At 37.4% G+C, this 18,702-nt stretch overlaps 1 protein-coding gene across 7 annotated transcripts in view; it reads left to right on the top strand.

Moving 5' to 3' along the window:
- The window catches only part of CCDC171 (coiled-coil domain containing 171), a 443,650-nt gene that overhangs the window by 153,799 nt on the left and 271,149 nt on the right, over positions 1-18,702 (top strand). For all 7 annotated transcript variants that reach the window (XM_054658718.2, XM_054658719.2, XM_001149040.8 and 4 more), the window contains one exon: positions 13,036-13,138. In XM_054658718.2, the coding sequence (XP_054514693.1) occupies positions 13,036-13,138 (103 nt within the window). The remainder of the gene's footprint in view (positions 1-13,035; positions 13,139-18,702) is intronic.

Raw genomic sequence — 18,702 nt, 5'->3', positions numbered from 1 at the left:
AGCCTTATGCTGTATCCTGGGCTAGATACAGCAGCAGAGCTGTTAGAGGCTTTAGAGATCGTCTAGCCCAGGATACAGAAAGTCTTAATAAACCAGTTGGAAAGTGATAGCTCCCCTGTTTTGAGAGAGATATTATATAAATATAAAACATAATTTTGGAAAAGTCTAAACTGAGTATGTTGTCTTTTGGGGGTATTTAATAAATATAAACCAGCTAAATTTAATTGTACTTTATTTATTTTTAATTGACACAAAATAATTGTATTAATTCATATTTATAGGGTACACTGTGATGTTTTGATATATACAACATAAAGTGATCAGATCTGGGTAATTACTATCTCAAACATTTATCATTTCTTTTTATTCTAATTATACTTTTATATTAATGAAATTACTTCTATTCAATGTATAGATTTAAAAGATATAACTAATAAATTAATGGTATATAATTATTATTTTCAATGTCATTGAATTAGTAGGTTTTCAACATAGGACATCCAAGGACTTAACAAATTTATTTTCATGTTTACATGAAGATGTGAACACAGAATATGAAACTTGACAGAATTTGACTATAAAAAGTTTTGATTGGAAATTGAGCTTTTAGTTTCAAAATCTATGAATTTAATAATGATTTAATCAACTACTAAATAAAACTGAATTTCTAGTTTAAGGTGCTTACTGATCATGCTTATTAAAGTCCATCTGAGGCTCAACAGATCTAGCTGGGTCTTTTAGACATTACTGTGAGTTTTTATATCTGCTTCTCTTGAAGCAGGGGAGCTTTCATTTTCAAATTGGTATTATTAGAACTTGCTCTGTGCTTTCTTCAATGAAATTTTCTTAAGTCCGTCATTTCTTGAGATTTGTTTTCCTGCCACTCAGTAATATTTAGTTACAGCTCTAGGAGAGACTTTATATTGAAAAGGGAATTCTAGTTCTCATGAGGTTTTGCTCAAAGAATGTTTTATTCTCTAAAGAACTTGTGATTGAAAATGGTCAAGTGTATATTTTTTCCCCAATACTTTTGGGGGTTTAACTGATTATATAATAATAATGATTGCTAGCATTAAATACGATTTTGGAAAGTGCTTTGATGGTTATGCTTTGGTGGTGAAGGTAATATTTCTTGATAATATTTTTACTTCCAATGAACTATTAGGTTTGCTTTAGAAGAACATGTTTCTGATTTTGTAGGAGGTTTTCAAAACTAATGGGCTAATAAATATTCTATTCTGATTTTTTACTAAAAAAAGACTGATTCTTGTTTTTCACCAAGAATAGGAGTAGTATTTATACATGGGCATTGTTTTTGCTAATATAAATATCACTTTCCGTTTCTCTTAGTGGCCCTTAAATTTTAGTTCTAGTAAATAATATTCATCGCGTAAGTGTCTTTGTGTATTTAAATATTCCTTTTAGGAGGCTGACTTCCTAAATTTATGGTATAGGCATAAAGCTTTTGCATTAAGCCTTTTGAAATTTATTTCTATGCAAATTAGTAAATTTTGAAAATCCAAATCTCATTTTTCACCTGGGAAAAATAAAATGGTATTGTGTATGTATGTGTGTGAGAGAGACAGAGAGCAAGAGATTGCGAGAGAGATGTTTATATGTTAAGGCCCATGTTCAGATTGAAAGGTAGCATCTACTGAAAAATAAACTGATTGTCAAAGCTAAGTAAAGAAGGGTAACATTTCATTATGTGAGATAAGCAAGTGGGGTCATGGAATACTGACATCCATGGAAGTGGCATAGGTAAACAAGGTGGTAGGGAACTAAGAGACTAGCTATCATTAATATGATTAGGGAAAAGCTGCTGATGGTGATGATAACAAAAGCTACTCAGACCTCCTTAAGCCCATACAAATGCATTGTGCATATAATGGTAACTAGGTACAAGATATGATGAAAAGGTGAGCTGTGAGGGTAAAAGTATGTAATGAAGATTATAGGCTTTGATGCTTCCTCGTTTTTACTTAGAATTTCTTCATAATTGCTTAACATATATTTAAATAAAAAACTTAAAAGTTTTACTTGAGTTCAAAAATGTTCAGAAATTATAAGAACTATATATTAGTTGCAAAAGTTCAACCTATGTTTAAAATGCTTATTTCATTAAAAAAACCCATTGACTAAAGGCTTTTTTAAAACCTGTTTGTTTTTTCTATTATTTTTAACCTTATTAAAATTGGCCTTCATTGTTTTTATTGTTATTTATGACTTGAATCAACTTTTTCCATAGCAGATCAGCAAGACCCATTTACCAATTTTTAGATATAAATATTTATATATAGTTTTTATATGTTTCTTCAAGGCTGTCAATTGAAATTTTTATTTACGTGCCTTTCTATTTGTGGTACTCATGTTGAGTGAGCAAAAAAGTGAGCATGAGGTTTTGAAGGATCATAAAAAAGAGAAGATGATTATGAAACAAACAAAAAAGAATGACATGTTAGATTAAGCCAGAAATGCATTCAGTTCAGCAGTGTGAGAGGTATAGTATCCCAAGGTGCATATAAAGGTAGTTTGTTATCTCATTTTTCTTTCTGGTTAAAGATATTTTTTAACCAACATTGACTCCTCTTTCATAATACATTAGGATTTGTCAATCACAACATTTTCTGAACTTTCTTTGAATATTTTGATATTTTTAGTCCCCTGTTTACACTGGTTGTAGATTCATCACAGCATTTAAAGTAGTCCTTGGGTCATGTTGGGTGATGAGTAAATGTTCACCTAAACATCATCTGCTTAGCCAACATAGCACTAAGGGACCTTTAATCCTAGGGCAACAAATTCCATATGTGAGTTTTGTCTGAGGCAAATAAGTGAGTCCCTTTATCTTACAATTCTTTTAAATTTCTGGGGATGTTTAGAATTATAGCATTTGTTGAGTCAACAATTTATCATTAACCTAAACTTATTCTTTATGTCACATGACAAAATATGTTAATAAAAAATTAGAAACAATATTTTATCTTCAGTTAGTACTTTGTTTTCAGCTCAACAGTTTTGTTTATTTAGCTAATGGATTCTGTTTTCATTCTCAAATTCCTTGTATATTAAAAGGTTGTTAAGAGAACTACCAGCTTTGGAAACAAAATTTGAATATAAGCATAGACCAGATATGGTGGCTGACACCTATAATCCCAGCACTTTGAGAATCTGAAATGGGAGGACCATTGAGCCCAGGAGTTTGAGACCAGCCTGAGCAACAAACGTAGTGAGACTCCCATATCTACAAAAAAATTTTAAAAAAATGAGCAGTGCGTGGGGACGTGTGCCTGTAGTTCTAGCTACTTGGGAGGCTGAGATGGGAGGATCACTTGAGTCTGGGAGGTTGAGGCTGCAGTGAGCCATGATTACACCAATGCATGCTAGCCTGGGGCACAAAGTGAGACCCTGTCTCAAAAAAAAAAAAAAAAAAGATAAATACAACCACAATCCAGCATTTAAAAAACAACAAAATCCTGACACTTTTACTGTGTGAATGAAGAGTGGAATCTTCGTTAATAAAACTGAAACAATTTGTTAGGAAAAAAAACTTGTCAACTGTAAAACAAGTTAATAATGTAATTATTAAATATAAGCTAACTTTCTACTGGCTATATTATTTGTAAGACTATTAGCCAGACATCTCTGTAGAATGATGTGAAAATTATAATATTAATAATTACAAATGTAATAGTAATTTTCAGGTAGATGAACATTAGCTTCTTTTTAAGCCTGATGAGTGAGTAAATCTCTTTTTTGCTCTTTGAAAAATGTTACACTATTCAATCTTTTCTGCCTAATTTCACCCTAATTTTGATCTCATACTGTAATAGTGTGGAAATATTAGCTCATATTTTAGTTAAGATTGAACTCTATACTTGAAAGAGAATTATTTTTGAACTAGGAATTTAATTGAACCTTGATATTAAGCTCACTCCAAGTATGCAGTTTATCTGGCTTTCTATAGATATATTCCTGTAAATTTTTATACCTTGATATTAATGGGGACTTCAGTCAGCTGGCATAATAGAAACAACATAAATTTTGGAGGCATATTGATCTGGGTTTTAATCCCAGACCTATCTCATTTTAGTTGTGTGACTTTAGTGATATTCTTCCTCTGGATCCATTTGCTCATGTGTAAATGGTGCTAACAATCTTGGTCATGCAGGGTTTTTGATGATCATTAAAGATAATATATGTATCAGGAGAATGGCGTGAACCCGGGAGGCAGAGCTTGTAGTGAGCCGAGATCGCGCCACTGCACTCCAGCTTGGGCAACAGAGCGAGACTCCATCTAAAAAAAATAAAAAAATAAAAAAAAGATAATACATGTATCAAAATAGCAGAGGATGGAAAAAATATACCATGCACCCAATAAAAAAAAACTGGAGTGGATATACTGATGATAGACAAAATAGACTTTAGAATAAAAATGTTACTAGAGATAAAGAGGGACATCTCATGTTGTTAAAAGGGTCAATCCACCAGAACGATCTAACATTTATAAACATGTATACACCTAACAACAGACCTCCAAACTATTTGAAGCAAAACCTGACATAATTGAAGGGAGAAATAGACAACAATAATATTTCGGGGCTTCAGTACCCCACTTTCAGTAATGGGTAGAACAATGAGGAAGAATATCATCAAATAAATAGAAGACTCAACAGTACTGTAAACAAATTAGACCTTACAGATATCTATAGAACACCACACCCATTAGCAAAAGAAGATACATTCTTCTCAAGTGTACGTGAAATATTGTTGTGGATAGATCATATGCTAGGCCATGAAACAAGCGTCAATAAATTTAAAAGGATTGAAATCATACAAAGTGTCTTCTCTGACCATAATGAAATTAAATTAGAAATTAATAACAGAAGGCAACAGAGGAAACATTCACAAATATGTGAAAATTAGATAACACACTCCTAAATAACCAGCAAGTCTAAAAGAAATCACAAAGGAATTAGAAAACACTTTGAGATGAGTGAAATAAAAAGACAACATACCAAACTTTGTGGGATGCAGCTAACACTATGCTTAAGAGGGAAACTTATAACCATAGTCATCTATATTCAAAAAAAATACTGGGGCATGGTGGTCCATGCCTGTAGTTCCTAGCTACTTGGAAGGCTGAGGTGGGAGAATTTTTTGAGTCCAAGAGTTTGAGGTCAGCCTGGGCAACACAGCGAGACCCCGTCTCTTAAAAAAAAAAAATCCTCAAATCAATAACCTAACATTTCACGGTAAGAAAAGAGAAAAAGAAGAGCAAACTAAACCCAAAACAAGTGGAAGAAAATAAACAGTAAAGACTAACAAGGAAATAAAAGAAATAGAGAATTTTAAAAAATAGAGGAAATCAGTGAAACCAAAAGTTGATTCTTTGAAGAGATAACTCAATTGATAACTTTAGCTACACTCATCAAAAAAGGAGAAGAGATTCAAATTACTGAAATCATGAACGAAAGGGGGATATAACTACTGACCACACAGAAATAGAAATAATTGTAAGAGAATACTCTGAAAAACTATATGCCAACAAATTAGATAATTTAAAATGGACAACTTTCTAGAAAGACACAAATTACCAAAACTGGTTAAGAAGAAATATAAAATCGGCTGGGCGCAGTGGCTCGTGCCTGTAATCCTAACACTTGGGAGGCCAAGGTGGGCAGATCATGAGGTTAGGAGTTCACGACCAGCCTGGCCAACGTAGCGAAACCCCGTCTGTACTGAAAATACAAAAATTAGCTGGGCAAGGTGGCGCATGCCTGTAGTCCCAGCTACTTGGGAGGCTGAGGCAGGAGAATCGCTTGAACCTGGGAGGCAGAGGTTGTGGTGAGCTGAGATGGCACCATTGCACTCCAGCCTGGGCAACAGAGCAAGACTGCATCTCAAAAAAAAAAAAAAAAAAGAAAGAAAGAAATAGAAAATCAATGCAATAGCAGGATGTCTTAGAATATCAAAATACAAAATAAATCAAAAGAGATTGAATTAGTAATAAAAAAAACTCCCACAAAGAAAAGCCCAGGCCTAGATAGCTTCACTGGTAAATTTATTTAAATGTTTAAGAACAATTACCACCAATTCTTCATAAATTCTTTCAAAAATAGAAGAGGAGATAACACTTCCCATATCATTCTGTGAAGTCAGTATTATTACCTTGATACAAAAACCAAATATACTGAAAGAAAAGAAAACTACAGACTAGCCTCCCTTTTGAATGTAGATGCTAAAATTCTCAAAACTATACTAGCAAGCTGAATCCAGCAAGATATAAAAAAGATATTACACCATGATCAAGTGGGATTTATCTCAGGAATGTAATACTAGTTTAACACCTGAAAATCAGCTAATGTAATAAATGATGGAAGCCTAATGATTATCTCAATAGACACAGAAAAACATTTGATAAAATGCAGCATCCTTTTATGATAAAAATGCTCAACAAACTAAGCATACAAGGAAACTTCCTCCTCAACCTCAAGAAGAGCATCTATAGAAAACCTACATCTGACATTACATTTAATCGTAAAAGACTGAATACTTTCACCATAAGATTAGGAATAATACAAGGATGTACACTCTCACCATGTCTGTTCAACATTTTACTGGAGGTTCTAGCCAATGGTATTAGGCAAGAAAAAGAAATAAAAGGCATCAGTTTTGGAAAGGTAGAAGTAAATTATCTATTTGCAGTTGACATAATGCTGTATATATTAGAAAATCCTAAGGAATCCACACATACAGAGAAAATTATTAGAGCTAATAAAGTAGTTTAGCAGAGTTGTAGGATACAATACAATATCCATTTAGGAAAGCAGTTGTATTTCTGTAACTAGCAATGAGCATTCCAAAAATAAAATTAAGGAAACAATTCTATTGACAATAAAATAATAAAGAATATAATACTTAGGAATAATTTGACAAAAGAAGCATAAAACTTGTCTGCTGAAAACTGCAATTTATCATGGAAAGAAATTAAACAAGTTCGAAATAAATGGAAAAATATCTCATGTTCATGTAATAGTTAATACTGGTAAGATGTTAGTACTCCCCAGATTGATGGTTTAATGCAATCTCCATCAAAATCTCAGTTGACTTTTTGGAAGACAGCTATGCTTACCACTGTACCACCAATGAACTTTTAGTTGTCTTTTTGCAGAAATTGACAAGCAGATCCTAAAACACATATGGAAATATAAGGAGGCCCAGCACAGTGGCTCATGCCTGTAATCCTAGCACTTTGGGAAGCCAAGGCGGGCAGATCACTTGAGGTCTGGAGTTCGAGACCAGCCTGGCCAACATGGTGAAACCCCGTCTCTACTGAAAATATAAAAATTTGCCAGGTGTGATGGCGCGTATCTGTAGTTCCAGCTATTCAGGAGGCTGAGGCATGAGAATCACTTGAATCCAGGAGCCAGAGGTTGCAGTGAGCCAAGATCACACTACTGCACTCTAGCCTGGGTGACAGAGTAAGACTCAGTCTCAAAAGAAATATAAGGGACTATGAATAGCCAAAATAATCTTGAGAAAGAACAATAAAGTTGGAGTAGTAACACATTCCTATTTTAAAGCTAACTACAAAGCTACAGTAGTCAAGATAGTATGGTACTAGCATAATGATTTACATGTATATCAATGGACCAGAATTGAGAATCTAGAAAAAAATCCTTCATGATTATGTTTAGTTGATTTTCAAAAAGGGTGTTAAGTCAATTCAGTGGGGGAAAGAATAATATTTTTCAACAAATGGTGCTGAGAGAACTGGATATCCACATCCAAACACCAAAGAATGAATTTACCTCAGCCTGGGCGACAGAGGGAAACTCCATCTCAAAACAACAAAAACAAAAAGAAATGAGAATGGTGATTCTTTAGGCCTGGGGGTAGTGGTGGGAGAATGGGGAGTGAGAGCCAGTGGGTGTGGCACATCTTTTAGTAGGGACAACACTGTTCTAAATCTAGATTGTGGATATGCTTGTACAACCCCGTGAAAATACTAAAAACATTAAACACTTTAATTGGGTGAGCTGTATGTTATGTCAATTATGTCTCAGTCAAGTTTAAAAAAAATATAAAGTTACCACAATTAAGAGTTTGGTACTGACAAAATAATGAAGAAAGCAATGAAACAGTAAGGAGTTCAAAAATGGCTATCAGTATGTATGAGAATTTAGTATATGATAATGTTTGTATGCCAAATCAATGTTTAGAGATAGATTATCTCACAAATAGTTTTTAGACAACTTGTTATAATGATAAGTAATATGACTAAATCCCTGACACATTGCTTTTACTAAACAAATTTTAGATTGATCAAAGAGCCATAAAAGAAGAAAATGAAAAAGCACTGGAAGAAAAATGGAATTGTTTTGTCATCTTGGAGTAAAAGGAAAATATGACATAAAACTCAGAAGTCCTAAAGCATACTATTGATTTGCACACTTGATCACTTGAAAAATATAATTTTGTTTTAAGAATATATTATAGTCAGATGGCAAATAGAAATGAGAAAAAATGATTTGCAACATGTAACAAAAAGAGTTTGCTTTTATAATTTATGGAGCGCTTTTATAAACCACTAAGGAAGAAATGAATGATGTAATATAAAAATGGGCACATGATATGAACAGGCAATGCACAGAAAAAAATACAGATGGCTAGTGAACATGAAAGGATGCTAATCTTAATTAAAATGAAGTAAATGCACATTAAATAAGTTGATAATGCCTACTATTGGATAGATATTGGCAAATGGATGCTCATACCGTTCATGGTAGTATACATTGGTATAACTGATTAGAGAGTAATTTGTTAACAATTGTCTGAAAACAGTGTGTTTCCTTTTGCCTCATTAAATCTATTTCTAGGAATTTATTGAGTAGATATACTTAACGTACATGCAAAATATAAAAAGAACATATATAAGATTGTATATTGTAGTGTAGTCACTAATAGCAAAAAAACTGCCAGAAACCTAAAAAATATTAACAGTAGGGGGGACTGGTTAAGTTAATTTATGGTACATCTGACCAATGGAGTACTATACAGCTAAAAAAGTTTCTGACGTGGAGAGATGTGAAACATACTATGAGTGGAAAAGAAAGTAATATAATCGTATGTATTTTATGATCCTATTTGAATTAAAAAATTATAGATAGATATTTCCTATAATTATAAAACACATTGTGAATAAAACTTACCTGTGAGAATTGAATTACCTTTTATTTTTCTTTTTGTTTTTTTTTTACTCTGAGCATAATATACTCAAAGAATTTAATAGAATATTTAAATATTTAATGATTAAAAATACCTATAAATATGTTATATATATATATGTACACATAAACTTGGTGCTTTATAAATACTATGTTTTTTAAGGTAGACTTTGATTGCCATTAGCAAGAATATATTTTATTTAGACTTATTTATGTTGTGTTGTATTGTATTTACCTTATTTTATTTTTGAGACAAGGTCTTGCTCTGTCGCCCAGGCCGGAGACCAGTGGCACAATGATGCTCACTGCAGCTTTGACTTTTTGGACTCAAGCAATCTTCCCACCTCAACCTGCTGAGTAACTGGGACCTACAGGCATGTGCCACCATGGCTGTCTGGTTTTTCATTTTTTTGTAGAGATGGGATCTCACTATGTTGCCCAGGCTCACCTTGAACTCCTGGGCTTGATCCTCTTGCCTTGGCCTCCCAAAGTGCTGGGATTACAAGAGTGAGCCATTGCACCCAGCCTTACACTGACCTGTGAGTCTGTGCTTTGCTAATTTCCAGAAGTCTCCATCTGGACTTCTTGAGTATTTTATAGCACAGCAACAACCTGCATGTATATCTGCTATGGAAAAGTGATTTTTTGGTCAGGGTGTGGTGGCTCACGCCTGTAATCTCAACGCTTTGGGAGACCAAGGTGGGTGGATCACTTGAGGCCAGGAGTTCGAGACCAGCTTGGCCAATATGGTGAAACCCTGTCTCTACCAAAAACACAAAAATTAGCTGGGCATGGTGGCACACACCTGTAGTCTCAGCTCTCAGGAGGCTGAGGCATGAGAATCACTTGAACCCAGGTGGTGGAGGTTGCACTGAGCCGAGATTGTTCTACAACCTGGATGACGGAGCAAGACTCTGTCTCTTCAAAAAAAAAAAAAAAAAAAAAAAAAAAAAAAAGACAAGTCATTTTTTGTTTGTTGGCTTATTTACTTTTTACTCTTTTTTAAAAATCTAACTTTTTAATGATAGAAAAAGGTTCTACAATGAAAAATGAAATCTCTCTCTTAATCATCCAGATTCTCTTCTCAGAGACAACCATAATTACTACTTTTTTTTTTTTTTGAGACAGAGTCTCACTCTGTTTCCCAGGCTGGAGTGCAGTGGCGCGATGTCGGCTCACTGCAAGCTCCGCCCCCTGGGTTCATGCCATTCTCCTGCCTCAGCCTCCCAAGTAGCTGGGACTACAGGCGCCCGCCACCATGCCCAGCTAATTTTTTGTATATTTAGTAGAGACGGGGTTTCACTGTGTTAGCCCGGATGATGTGGATCTCCTGACCTCGTGATCCACGCGCCTCGGCCTCCCAAATTGCTGGGATTACAGGCGTGAGCCACAGCGCCCGGCCATAATTACTCCTTTTAAAAATGATTCTAGGCCGGGCATGGTGGCTTACCCCTGTAATCCCAGCACTTTGGGAGGCCGAGACGGGTGGATCACTTGAGGTCAGGAGTTCAAGACCAGCCTGGTCAACATGGTGAAACCCCTTCTCTACTAGAAATACAAAAATTAGTCGGGTGTGGTGGTGGGCACCTGTACTCCCAGCTTCTTGGGAAGCTGAGGCAGGAGAATCGCTTGAACCTGGGAGGCGGAGGTTGCAATGAGCTGAGATCATGCCACTGCACTCCCGCCTGGATGACAGAGCGAGACTCTGTCTCAAAACAAAACAAAACAAAACACCAAAAAAACAGATGCTGTGTAGAAATTCTCTCTGCGTTTACAAATAGGTACACACACACACATGCACACACACACTTCACACATATGGCAGTATATTAAACATACTGTCAACCCACTTCCCTTTTTGTTTTTAGCTGAACTAGATAACTTAGATATGTTTTCATTGATGAAGAGCATCCTCCTAAAGTCTGTGTGGATGAATCCTAATTGATTTTTCTGTTGATAACATGCTATAATTAACTAAACTACTTAACACTTATTTTAGAAACTAGGTGTTGCCTAGGGGAAACACTGGGGATACACTGGTGAGGACAAAAAAAAAACAGACATTTACTCCCTTCATGGAGCTTAAATTCTATGAGATGGGCACATTAATAAAAGACCAACTCAAATAAAAGTGAATCACAATTGTGATAAGTGCTGAGATGAATGTGATAGAGAATTGATATAGTCAGGGAGGTAAAGGACAGTTTTTCTGGGGAAGTGATAGTTGAGCTGACATGTAAACAAACATCGATTAATTTTACATATTTTAAGGATGTAAGTTTGTCTTATAATATCTATTCTTCCATTTTTTCTGTATCTATAAACATACCTTTAACATCAACCTTTAAATGTGCTTAAGTTTCTCATATATTAAATAAAAACAAAACTCTTCTCTGACCCTTCCCTCCTTTCCAACTACTGCCCTTTATCTCACCTTCCTTCTTACGAAGAGAGTTGTCTAAACTTCCTGTTTCTATTTACTCATCTCTCACTCAAGAAAAAAAATTCAGGCTTACTCCTTCTTTAACCTATTCCAGTCTGTGTTATAATTATTATAACACAGTGAAACATCTCACCAAGGTCACCAATGACTTCCAAACCCAGGAGACACTTTTTAGTCTCCATTTTGCTTCAATTGGCATGATTGACAACTCTGTTACTGAACTTCTTGAAATGTTCCCACATCTTGTATCCCCTTCTGTTTTTCTTCTTCTTTTTTTAGTTTTGTTTGCTGACTTCTTTTCTAACTATTAAATTGCTGGAGTTCCATAAGACTTGTCCTAGGCTCTTTTCATTTCCCATCAAACACTTTAAGGCAAGTTTCAGACAGTATCTATAGATGATTCCCAAACGTATACCTGACCCTGCTTCTAAGATTTACACCAATTATATTCAGCCACCTCCCATATTTTTCTACTTTATTTGTCATTTGTTCGTTCAAATATATTTATTTGGGGCCTGTTATTTGACAGGCATTGTGCTGGTGCAGAGTGTCTTAGGTATCTCTAGTGGAATATGATTAAAATAGAATTCATGATTGATACCTCCTGCCAAAAAGAAGCAAGCAAGTAAACAAACAAAAATAGCCAAAACGAGACCCTCTCTACCATCATTATTCTGATTCAACTACTGAAATCCACCCAGTTCATCTAACTTAAATCTTGGGATCAGTCTCAACTCTTCTTTTTCTGAGTACTTCCCTTATCCTCATCCAATCCAATCCAGTTCAATCCAGTCCAACCAGTGTGGTCTAACCCCATGCAATTTTACTAAAGTCTGGCCATTCTACCATCTTAGTCTCTGTCCAGTGCTTCCATTCCCTACCCCTTCTTCCCCTTTCACTGTCAATACCCTAGACCAAACTGCTGTCACTTGACTGCTGCAGTAACTTCAAATTGGTCTTAATTGTCTTCACTTTTGACTGCCGTCTGGCAACTTGCCATATGACTGTAGTCATGATTTTTTAAGTGTTCCATAATTCCTCTGTCTCAGTTTTCTTATCTCTAAAATTGGGATAATAATAGCCTTTCCATCATAGGGTTATTGTGAGGATAAAATGAATTACTATATATAAAACACTTAGAATAGTGCCAGGCACTAACTCCTCAGTAAATTGTTAGTAAGACCTTGTACAGTGTTACATTAAGCCAAGTAAAAGGTATGATTAAGAGAGAAAGATGGTTTATTAATAATATATTTGAATGGAATCATTATCTTGTTTATACTTGTGTTATATATGTTCACACTAAAAATATGCAGCTCTTATAATACGTGACCTTATGTGTAATTTTTTTTTAATTAAAAGGCTAAGAAGCACCAGGCCTTCCTAGTAGAGACATGTGAAAATAACGTGAAAGAATTGGAATCGATCTTGGACAGCTTTACTGTGTCGGGCCAGTGGACATCAGGTTAGTTGAAGGTATAAAATGACAGATGCATCTGTCAATGTTCCAAAGTCACTACATTTTGGGAATTCTGCAGATGCCTCTTATAGTCCCTCATCTCAACATGTTTTGATTTGATGACATGATAAGAGCAGTTCTCACAGCAGTCAGTTGGCCTAGCTGGCTGAGAAAGGGTGACGGAATATGGACCTGCTGTTGTCCTCCCAGAACTTGATTTACAAGTGTTGGGGTCTGTGTGATTGGACAGACAAGGGCTCACTTGCTGTGTTCTGAATCCAACTGAGAAAAAAGTCCTTACAGTATACCTGCAAGGGGAACAGATGTTTCGATCAAACTGAGCCAAATTCTGAGGCAACCTTCAGCAACTTAAAGGTCATGCATTTAAAAGGTTATGTAGGACACAGGCTGTAGCATAGCGCATGTTCTATACTTTCCAAGCCGGTTTTCTAAGCTGGTTTTCATTTCCTACTACCATATACATATACTGTCCAGATAAGAATGCTTAGGTAGAATATTTTAGTTGTAGTTATTAGCCCACTTCATATGATAAAGACCTATAAAATTACATATTAATTAGGTAGACATATTTTGAGAACTAGCAAAAGCAATGGTTGGCTAATGAATTCTGTTCACTATTTCTACTTTCTTAGTGTTTTGTGTTTATGTTATTATGGGTGCTATAGTAGCTTTGACATAAATACTTTTCTACCTCAGTTTTCTTTTGCCCTGCTTTCAGCCTTGAATTATTTGGTGGTCTTCTAACACAATTCTCTTCTTCAAAAGGCACAGAAAATTAAATTTCTCACTCTTAAAAATTGAGCTTCAGGACTGTTTTTTAAGAAAACATTTTTAAAAGGAATCTAACAGCAATTTGGCAAATAAGTTGTTTAGAGAGCTCTTAAGTTCAGGAAGTTTTTGTCCTTGAAAACTTGGAAGGACCTCATCAAGGTTCATATTTTACCTTGTGGATCTGTAGATTTCTCAGTTGGTAAGCTATTAGAAATGTAGTGTGCTTTGCTATTGTCTTATGTTTTAAGTCTCTGTGTTTTTAGCTTTTATGAAATTAATGTGTAACTATATTTGTTTTTATGTAAACTTTTCCCAAAAGCATTACTGTATCATAATCATAATTTGTTATCATGGACAAATCAAAGGATATAAAAGTGTCATAAAAGTAGGTATAGGTATCCAGTTTCAATTATATTTGTTACAGCTTTGGAGGAGAAAATTTTCCTTTGCACTGGTACTTTTTTATTATTGAGATGTGTCAGTGGTGTTTAATGGTGTTAGGATCTTTAAAAATTGTTAAATATTGTCGCAGTATAGCATATGCCTCAATATTATTTTAAATATTTCTTCAGAGTTGAATTAGAAAAGCTAAGAATAATGTGGTCATGTCTCGTTTGAGTTTTAAAGTAAAATAGTTGGTAACAAAGCAACTCAGAAGTTATTACTAAGCCTACAGAATTTTCTATTAAAATTTTAATTTTTATTCTTTTATTAACCATCCTTTTTTGTCTTTATTTTCCTAATTTTCTGTATAGATGCATACTTTGTGTATTACAGGGAATGTGTTCCTGCGAAAGGACCGTGCACTGAATTAGTGATTTTTGGATTGTTACAGAGTGGTAACATGTTTCCATTTTGTGCTGATTTTTCTCTCCTTTACACCCTTCTCCCCTTGATGATCCATTCTCCTCTGTTCTGTTTTGCTGTGTGCCTTGGGAGGCTGACTTCTGTGGATCTGGGCTCCTTTACCTTCTGGCTTCTGGTTGGGTTTGGACAGTAGGTGCACCCACAGGAGATTAAGGGAATGACAGAAGAAAGCAGTCGAAGTATTTATTTCCTCTGCTTCCTCTGCTCCACTGCATTTTTGGCAGTGGCTTCATTTTTCAGCAGCCACAGTGCCTGTTGGGTGGGCCCTCTTTCATGGCTGTGGCTCTTGTTGGACTACGGTGACATTCTCTCCAGTTGACCTTTTAAGCTAAGACATAATATTCGTTTTCTACTCTTGCTTGCTTTTGGTGCCTCATCATACCTTTTGGGATCTGTTAACCTGTACACATTTCTGTAGTCTCGTCATTAAACTATCTTGCTGATGACCTCTTCTGAGTATTTAATTTACATGCTGATTGATTTACATAACTGCTTGGGATCTGGTTTCATTCCTCCTATTGGCTTGCATAAAACAGCTCTGTGCCTTTATAATGGACTCTGTTTCTACTCAGATTGGGTTTTTGTTACATAAGCAAAAAAGTGAGTCACGAATTTTTCGGCTTCCCAGTATGTTTGAATGTTATGTTTATACTATAGTGTAGTCCATTAAGTTGTGAGAGCATTATGTCAAAAAATCCACATACCTTAATTAAAAAATACATTATTGCCAAAAAATGCTGATGATCATCTGAGCCTTCAGTGAGTCATAACCTTTTTGCTGGTGGAGAGTCTTGCCTTGATGTTGATGGCTGCTGACTCATCAGGGTGGTGGTGGCTGAAGGTTGGGTTAGCTGTGGCAATTTCTTTTTTGTTACCTAAAAAATGGATACAGAATAATTTTACATACTTTCATGCACATTTATGGGGTGCATGTGATATTTTGATACATGCATAAAATATGTGTAATCATCAAATCAGGGTATTTAAGATACCAGTCACCTTGAACATTTAGCATTTCTTTCTATTGGGAACATTTCAAATCTTCTGGCTATTTTGAAATATAAAACGTATTGTTGTTAACTGTAGTCACCCTACTGTGCTATTGAACTCTAGAACTTATTTCTTCTATCTAACTATATGTTTATACCCATTAATCTACCTCTCTTCAATACCATCCTCCACACTGCCACTAGTAACCACCATTCTACTCTTTACCTCTGTGAGATCTGCTTTTTTAGCTCTCATGTGTGAGTAAGAACATAAGGGCCAGGCACGGTGGCTCACGCCTGTAATCCCAGCACTTTGGGAGGCCGAGGCGGGTGGATCATGAGGTCAGGAGATTGAGACCATCCTGGCTAACACGGTGAAACCCCGTCTCTACTAAAAATACAAAAAATTAGCCAGGCGTGGTGGCGGGCACCTGTAGTCCCAGCTACTCGGGAGGCTGAGGCAGGAGAATGGCATGAACCTGGGAGGCGGAGCTTGCAGTGAGCTGAGATCGTGCCGCTGCACTCCAGCCTGGGCAACAGAGCAAGACCCCGTCTCAAAAAAAAAAAAAAAAAGGAAGATAGGATATTTGTCTTTCAGTGCCTGGCTTATTTAACTTAACATAATGACCTCCAGTTTTATTTACGTTGCTACAAATGACAGGATTTCATTCTTTTTTATGGCTGGATAGTATTCCATTATATGTCTGTATGTGTGTGTATATGTATGTATATACACACACACATCATATACTCTTTTTTTTAGTTTTTTAGAGACAGTGTGTTGCTGTGTTGCTCAGGATAGCCTAGAATTCCTGGGCTCAAACAATCCTCCTGCCTCAGCCTCCTAAATAGCTACTAGGACTTTAGGTATGGTAGCATCTGGCTTATACCACATTTTCTTTATCCATTTATCCATTGCTAGACACTTAGGTTGATTCTATATCTTGCTTATTGTGAATAATAGTCTAGTTTATATGACAGTGCAGGTATCCCTTTGATATACTGATTTTCTTTCCTTTGGATAAATATCTGTAGTGGGATTGCTGGATCATATTGTATCCAGAATTGGTGGGTACTTGGTCTCACTGACTTCAAGAATGAAGCCGCGGACCCTTGCGGTGAGCGTTACAGTTCTTGAAGGCAGCGTGTCCGGAGTTTGTTCCTTCTGATGTTCAGATGGGTTCGGAGTTTCTTCCTTCTGGTGGGTTCTTGGTCTCGCTGGCTCAGGAGTGAAGCTGCGGACCTTCGTGGTGAGTGTTACAGCTCTTAAGGCAGCACGTCTGGAGTTGTTCGTTCCTCCCGGTGGGCTCGTGGTCTCGCTGGCTCAGGAGTGAAGCTGCAGACCTTCGCGGTGAGTGTTACAGCTCATAAAAGCAGTGTGGACCCAAAGAGTGAGCAGTAGCAAGATTTATTGCAAAGAGCGAAAGAACAAAGCTTCCACAGTGTGGAAGGGGACCCGAGCGGGTTGCCACTGCTGGCTTGGGCAGCCTCTTTTTATTCTCTTATCTGGCACCACCCACGTCCTGCTGATTGGTAGAGCCGAGTGGTCTGTTTTGACAGGGCGCTGATTGGTGCGTTTACAATCCCTGAGCTAGACACAAAGGTTCTCCACGTCCCCACCAGATTAGTTAGATACAGAGTGTTGACACAAAGGTTCTCCAAGGCCCCACCAGAGTAGCTAGATACAGAGTGTCGATTGGTGAATTCACAAACCCTGAGCTAGACACAGGGTACTGATTGGTGTGTTTACAAACCTTGAGCTAGATACAGAGTGCCGATTGGTGTATTTACAATCCCTGAGCTAGACATAAAGGTTCTCCAAGGCCCAACAAGAGTAGCCAGATACAGAGTGACGACTGGTGCATTTACAAACCCTGAGCTAGACACAGGGTACTGATTGGTGTGTTTACAAACCTTGAGCTAGATACAGAGTGCCGATTGGCATATTTACAATCCGTGAGCTAGGCATAAAGGTTCTCCAAGGCCCAACAAGAGTAGCCAGATACAGAGTGACGATTGGTGCATTTACAAACCCTGAGCTAGACACAGGGTGCTGATTGGTGTGTTTACACACCTTGAGCTAGATACAGAGTGCCGATTGGTGTATTTACAATCCCTGAGCTAGACATAAAGATTCTCCACGTCCCCACCAGACTCAGGAGCCCAACTGGCTTCACCCAGTGGATCCCGCACCCGGGCTGCAGGTGGAGCTGCCTGCCAGTCCCGTGCCGTGCGCCCGCACTCCTCAGCCCTTGGGTGGTCGATGGGACTGGGTGCCGTGGAGCAGGGGGCAGTGCTCATCAGGGAGGCTCCGGTACACAGGAGCCCATGGAGGGGGTGGGAGGCAGGCATGGCGGGCTGCAGGTGCCGAGCCCTGCCCCACGGGAAGGCAGCTAAGGCCCGGTGAGAAATCGAGCACAGCGCTGGTGGGCTGTCACTGCTGGGGGACCCAGTACACCCTCTGCAGCTGCTGGCCCGGGTGCTAAGCCTCTCATTGCCCGGGGCTGGCAGGGCCGGCCGGCTACTCTGAGTGTGGGGCCCGCCAAGCCCACGCCCACCCGGAACTCCAGCTGGCCTGCAAGTGCTGTGCGCAGCCCCGGTTCCCACTGACGCCTCTCCCTCCACACCTCCCTGCAAGCTGAGGGAGTGGGCTGCGGCCTTGGCCAGCCCAGAAAGGGGCTCCCACAGTGCAGCGGTGGGCTGAAGGGCTCCTTAAGTGCCGCCAAGGTTCAAGCCCAGGCAGAGGAGGCGCCGAGAGCGAGCAAGGGCTGTGAGGACTGCCAGCACGCTGTCACCTCTCAATATGGTAGCTTTATTTTTAGTTTTCTTTTATTTATTTTTTTATTTTTTAATTTTTTTTAAGGAGTTAGACTCTTGGGATGTTGCCCAGGCTAGTCTTGAACTCTTGGTCTCAAGCAGTCC

The sequence above is a fragment of the Pan troglodytes genome, chromosome 11 (assembly GCF_028858775.2).
Source record: "Pan troglodytes isolate AG18354 chromosome 11, NHGRI_mPanTro3-v2.0_pri, whole genome shotgun sequence".
NCBI classification, from domain to species: Eukaryota; Metazoa; Chordata; class Mammalia; order Primates; family Hominidae; genus Pan; species Pan troglodytes.
The sequence above is the reverse complement of the archived record's forward strand: the minus strand, read 5'-3'. Positions and strand labels throughout refer to the sequence as shown.